A 6,828-nucleotide genomic window follows, 5' to 3' on the forward strand; every position below is an offset into this window, starting at 1 on the left:
TTCAAAGTTACATCCTTTCATCTACTCTCTATGGTTGTTTTATATAGTCAGGAAGATTCTGAATAGGGCTTTATTTTAGCTTTGCTCTCATTAAGGTCTCATAAACTCAATTACTTAATATTCCTTAAGAATTATAGCTTGAAATAATAATTTTCTAATTTTTCATTAGAAAAATTTAGCAGTGTTCATTCTAGCTTTTTTTTTTTTTTTTTTTTTTTTTTTTTTTTTTTTTTTTTTTTTTTTTAGATTTAAAAGCATTTAATGACATAGCATATATTTAACAGAGAGGGCAAAAGTTGAGAGGTCCAGGTCATACGACTGAGCACCGGGCCCGAGTGACCGCCTCCCTGCTCAGGCCCGGCCTCTGGAGTTCATTCCTATCGATGCCATTGTGATTGTGCAGTAGGATGAAAATTTGTCATTACAACCGTTACAGTGACAGAGAAATGCACACTATGTATCAAAGAGCAAGGTAATGAAGCAAATTATAACACAGTGTGGCCACGCACGAGCAGGTAACCATTAGAGTAACGTTACTTTGTCCAGTAAATGCTTCAGTTCCACTTGTACACTTACCAATGATTTAAAGGGTTTATTATACATCTAGTTTTATTATACTTTGTACTAGAATTATCTCAAACATACAATATAATGTATTTCAGCAAAAAAAAAAAAAAAAATTGAAATTACAGATTATTTAAAACAGTATCAGTTTTCTATTCCTTTCTTGGATACCGACATTCTTGACCGTCGTCACAGGTGATGCAGAAAAGCCGCATGTCGTGGGTTAGTAAGTGCTGCCGGATACGCACGGTTTGGTCTGTAGAGTTAGCATGGAGCTGCACTAAGGCTGCAGCGAGATCCTAGGACACGATCTGCCTAAATCAGCATCAGTCCCATTGCGGGCACTTCTAATAGTCAAAACTCAAGGTAACCACGGGAGTGAATGGCAGAGAATGGTGTCAGGACATTGGTACATTGTGTCTCTGGAGAGCACAGGAAATATTGTTTTAAGCACCGCTGCCTTGCATACCAACAGCACTAGAGGCGAGTTATTCCCAACACAGCCTCACAAAATTGAGGAACAGTTTAAATATTGAGATCTAATCTATATAATTTCATTAAAAAAATCTGGTCTTCCCTCTGCACCTCAAACTTTTGTAACTTGGAGATAAAGTATTTAGGTGTATTTCCCCCCGGACCCACCCCCAGAAATGCTCTATAAATTAGAAAAAAAAAAATCAACCACATTGAGGAACATTAGGCACAGAGAGTAATGTGTTGGTTCTGAGCTTGCATGCTGGAATTTCACTGAAAAGGTAAGAGAAGGGCAGGAGGTGAAGGGAAGGAGTTCACTTCTTTTTGCCAAAAAGGCTGAACCGCTTCTCTTTGTCTTTCTCTTTGTCCTTCTCCCGTTTGCCGGGACTGGACTCGCTGGTGATGGTGACGACACTGGTGGGCAAGGTCTGCGCCCGACTGGATGCTGGCGTGCCCTGGGTGCTGTTGGACACCTCGTGCTTATCAGCGGAGATGGCAGAGGAGATGGCCTGGATCCATGTGTTCATTTCCTCATCGTCTTTGGCTTGGAAGAGGTACTCATTTCCATCATTTAGTCTGAGCTTGAACACGTGTTTCTTCTTCTTGTAATCGAGGGCCACCTCACAGATGGCCTCTTTCAGACTCACGGGGACCTCGCTGTGGTAGGGAATTCCGGAAGCAGCTGTCTTTGCATCTTTGTAGAAACCCATTTCTTGGTTATTTATGACACAATAAACATTGTGCCAGGACCTGCTGGAGGCTTTCTTGTTGTGGGCCTCCCACTCGTGCTTCCGGTTCAGAAAGCCTTCCATCTGGGCCGAAGGCATCTCCTGGGTTCTGGCCGGCAGGGTGGCGGCACTCTGGGCCGGGAGGGCAGTCTTGGCTTTGCGATCGGAGGTGGGGGAGGGGATGGGGCTGGACTCTTTGGAACTCGTCCTCTGTTCTGCGGCGACATTGACCATGTCGCTCGTGTCCGCCGTGTCTGCCATCCGTGGAGATCCCTGTTCAGCCGGCAAACCATTCTGGGAAACCTGCTCTCCTTTCGAAGTATCCCACTGCTGCTGGGACTCGGTGTCCTCAGAAACCTTTGTGCTCGGCTCGGGCGAGGGCGGCCGCCTTTTCCTCTCCTCTTCCTCTTGCTGCCTGCGCACCTCCAGTAGCTCCAACGTCGTCAGCCTCTCCAGGGCGGAGAACCTCTCATCCCAGGTCGCTGCAGACTTTTCGAAAGCCTCGTGGCGCTTGATGAGCTTCTCCACCTCGTCCACGCTCTGGCCAATTTCCCGGCTGGATAGGTATGGCTCCTGTCCGAGCAGCCAGGCCTCGGCCACACTGGCGTCCCTCGAGAACTGATGGACTTCCAGAATCAGTCTTAACCACTCCCATTGGTCTTCCCACTTGTCAATCATTTCTTTCCTCTTCTCCGTCAACTGCAGTAACTTTTCCTTGATCTCCTCAGATGCATAGTGCTTTCTTGCCAACAGGGATTTCCCAAGTTCAATGCAGGTTGTGAAACTGTCGTTACGAGCATCAATTTCAGCTTTGATACCTTGATGATTATTCATCAATAGTTCAACAGATGACACATCCCTGGGCTTCTCCTGGGCCTCGATCTGCCGGATGACATCCTCCATCCACAGCATGAGGTCCCGCACCATGCTGAAGAAGCGGAACTTGTCCCCCGTGTCCACCAGCCGCACCCGGCGGCCCTCACAGGAGTCCAGCAGGGCCTTCCAGGCCTCCAGGACCTCGTTCTCCCGCTTCTGGATGTCATCGGCCTTGTCACCCGCGTAGGCTGCCTGGAGGCGGGCCGCGTCCTCCTGCAGCTGCCTCACCTGAGTGCCCAGGGCCTGGATGTCGTGCTCGAACGTGGTATGCATTCTCTGCAAGGTCTCCACCGTGTTCTGGTCTCTCCCCAGCTCCTCGGGGAGTTTCTTGTGCTTGTCCTGTATGCGCCATTCTAGCTATCTTGAATAGATTCTTATTCTAAAGTTGCTGAATGTTTTAATTGTCCTTTTATTATGATACATGTTGTATGATGTTTTGCACATCAGAGGAGATGCGCATACAGATACTTTGAATACAATAGATCACTATACAATATACAGAATATTTTCCTTGGACTTATTCTGTCTTTTCAATAATGATATTAGGCATGTTGTATGTAATCAGCTAGATCTGTCACTTCTAATTCCTTTCTGTTTTTGTGTATTTCTTTAATTCTCACTTAAGGATATATTTTCTATTGCTTTTTCAGAAAGAGTGGGAGGGAGGAAGAGAGAAACATCGATGTGAGAGAGACACATCCAACTGGGGCCAGGGGTTGAGTGGCAACCCAGGAGGGCTGATGCTCACTGAGTACCAGTCAGGACTTTTTTGTTTGTTTTCATTTAACTCTTTAGGGAGAATTGGTTTTTCTGCTACCCTGGTGAGCCCAAAGCTGAGACACTTCTCATGTATGCCTGAGGCCTGGTTCTGCCTTCTTCCCCAGGAGGGGATATAGACTCAAAGTGAAGTGTGGGTCAAGAACCAGTAGGACCAAAGTTTGTAAACACTTTTTTCAACCAGAGGAACATGAAGAGTTTGAGCAAGCTCTTTCTGAGTATGGATATAAGCTCAAACATGAAATAATGGGAACAAGAGAAATAGAGCTTATTTTAATCTTATATCACACTTTGCAGATTCACTGGCAGATAAGCTTCCCTAATTAGACTTAGGGGCCAAGAACCTACACTAAATATGCTGCATCTATTCCCCTTCAATATGGCCTCCTCGCTCCTGATAACTTTCTACATCCTTGGCTAAATAATCAGGAACTTAATCTCACCTTATCTTATCTGCTTGCATATTTTAGTCTTCCTGCTAATTCTGAGCCCAACTGAAAAACCCTTCTATTTACACACTCCAGTGCCTTTTCACAATTTCCCAGTAAGCAGTGGTTTTACATTCATTGAAGACAATCGAACTTGGGAATATTTTTTCAACATACAAATGATTCTAAGTAACAAAATGAAGAAAGTAGAATTAGGTTACATTTGCTAAAAATTATCATATAGGATAATGTTTAAAATACATAACTGCCATCAAATTTAAGTTCGCCGATGAGATTGCTACCCTAATGGCTCTCTTTAGATGTCCTAGCCTTCATCTACAGAAACAAGACTTCCTCGACAGTACACATATCTGCTAGTTAATTGATATTGTTGTAAACAACCTGGGTTATTAATGATCAGGGAAGGAGCAAAGGGAAGGCAAATATTATAGGCAAGATTGGGTGACATAGGGAAGGTATTTTCCTGTCAGTTACACCTGGGAACAGGACCACTGCAAACCAGGAAGATTTGAGATACATAAGCGCCTAAACAAAGGAGTTCTCCCTCTTGGTTCTCGCTCCAGGCTGCAGGACTCTTACACTCCTGTATTCACCCACATGGCCCACAGCCATGTGGACTTCACACAATGGACTGATGGACTAGAACTAGCCTGATGCTGTGCTGGACCCAGCTCCACCATGGAACGGAAACTCTGGGCACTGGCTTTGCTTCTAGCTCTGCTAAGCCCCTAGCTACACCACTTCCGGGACTGGCTTAAGGGAAATGGGACTTCAGAAATGCAGGGATGTAATTCCATGCAAATAAAGATCACTTATCCTCCCATATGAACCTTAGAAAATTCTTTTTCTCAAGATATTATGAGGACCCAACCCCTTAATATTCAGTGGGAAAAGGGATCCCCCACTTCCACCAGGGAACACCCCACTTCCACCGATAGCAAATGGTATCTATTATGTCCACAGAACTCTTTGCTAGTTGGTAAAGATATTAATGAAGGATACAAAGAAACTTTCTTAATTGTAATTACTAGACAATATACTTAGATTCTCAATATGAAATCTAATAAAACACCATGAAAATAAGAACATGCCATCGGCACACATCAAAAATTATTAAAAAGAGGGACAGGAATGGGGAAACTCAGAGAAGCAAATAGGGTATTCAATGCTGTATACAAAATTAACCACCTTATTATTTCAATCACTTAATGCAAGATTGATTTCTTCCTCAGCTCACAATCCAATGTGGGTTGGCAAGAGATTTTGCTCTTCGCAAATTCAAGCATCCAGGCTCCAGGGGCACCAGGAAAGAGAAAAGAAAACTCATAGAGAAAGCACACCTGCTATTTATGCTGTGGTTTGCGCATTAACACTGGTTAAGCTGATCAAACGCTCTGCAGTACACTTAGCCCAGGAAGAGGAAACTGACCGGTGAACATTACCAATCTCTGCCATACCCATCATCCATTCTAATGAATACATTTTTTAAGTCAAAATAACTTCATGACATTAAACAAAATATTAATTTGAAAATTTTGCTTTGAGGGCAACTAAAAGAAAAATGTAGGCAGTTATGGACACAGTATGAAGCATTTTGTTTTCCATTTTCTGGTGATTTCCAATAAAACTATAGTTAATTATATTTGATGTTGTAAAAGAAAAGATTGTATTTTAGAGGTGCTCTGTAAGAAGTGAACTTTAGCATTTTTATGAAAGGTTAAATAAAAATGTGCTATTCAATAAAAAATAGCAGGTACATATCCTGATAACAGTAGTTCAACATTTAAATACTAAATTAGATGATCAAACTTGAACAGCCAACATTTTAATAACTGTCTCCCCCAATGTATCTCAAATGTACTCTATTAGCAAACACAACAGTCCAATTATTTCCATGGTGCTTAGCATTTCATGATGGCCTATTGCCAATAGAAGATTATAGGGTGGGAAACATGCCAAAGAAATTAACTGATTTTAAAGGCTAAAATATTGCTAGTGCTGTAAATTTAGGTTTATATGAAGCTAACGACCTTGACCCTGTTTAAACTCATCTGATAAGTAAATATATTGGCACCGACTTAAGTAATAACTCTCTTACTATCCTGCCAAAGAAAAGTAGATGTCAATTTTGTTACAAAGAACATTAGTAAAATTCTATGTCACATAAAAGTAAATATTAATTTATCACTTGAAAATAGAAAACAATTTAAAAATGCACTGATAGCCCATGGTACATCAATCTGGTCTACATCACTAAATCTAGAATATGAAAAATTAACCTATTAAAACAGAAAGAAAACAAAGAAAAATTGGACAACCTACAAAAATTTGTCTAACATTGGATTGTTCAGGACTTTTATTTCTTTTCTGTTATATTTAACTAGCAAGGAAAACATGAGTAGAAAATATAATCTGTTACTCCCACAAAAATCTGAATGAGGGAAAAGATTAGAACCATAGGTAACCAAGTGCCTGATCCACAGTAGGAATTTAATTAAGGCATATTGAGTGACTAAATGAATAAATCAATAATAGAGTTGAAAGAGGATTGAATTTAAAGGTTCCAGGCCATGCTAACACCAACTAGCCACACAATGGCAAATAGGTATAACTGACTGAATGTCTAGAAGAGCAAATTAGAGCACCCCATAATTTAATAATCATAAATTCAAGTAGAATTCTGTTGGGAAGTTAACATGAATTTATGAGACTTACTCTACCTTCCCATATTCTTTGGCATGAGAAGGCATAACTATAAAGATTACATTTTTAAAAAAATATATTTCATTGATTTTTTACAGAGGGGGAGAGAGAGAGGGGTATAGAGTCAGAAACATCAATGAGAGAGAAACATCAATTCAGCTGCCTCCTGCACACTCCCTACTGGGGATGTGCCCGTAACCAAGGTACATGCCCTTGACTGGAATCGAACCTGGGACCTTTCAGTCCGCAGTCCGACA

At 41.7% G+C, this 6,828-nt stretch overlaps 1 protein-coding gene across 1 annotated transcript; it reads right to left on the minus strand.

The window, feature by feature from the left end:
* Positions 1-257: 257 nt before the first annotated feature.
* Positions 258-3,004, minus strand: LOC118660401 (spectrin beta chain, non-erythrocytic 1-like). The gene has a single exon (XM_036317770.1). It carries the CDS (start codon positions 2,913-2,915, stop codon positions 1,353-1,355), a length of 1,563 nt encoding a protein of 520 aa, XP_036173663.1. The 5' UTR covers positions 2,916-3,004; the 3' UTR covers positions 258-1,352.
* Positions 3,005-6,828: the final 3,824 nt, after the last annotated feature.

This window comes from Myotis myotis, unplaced genomic scaffold, assembly GCF_014108235.1.
Source record: "Myotis myotis isolate mMyoMyo1 unplaced genomic scaffold, mMyoMyo1.p scaffold_m19_p_7, whole genome shotgun sequence".
Taxonomy (NCBI): Eukaryota; Metazoa; Chordata; class Mammalia; order Chiroptera; family Vespertilionidae; genus Myotis; species Myotis myotis.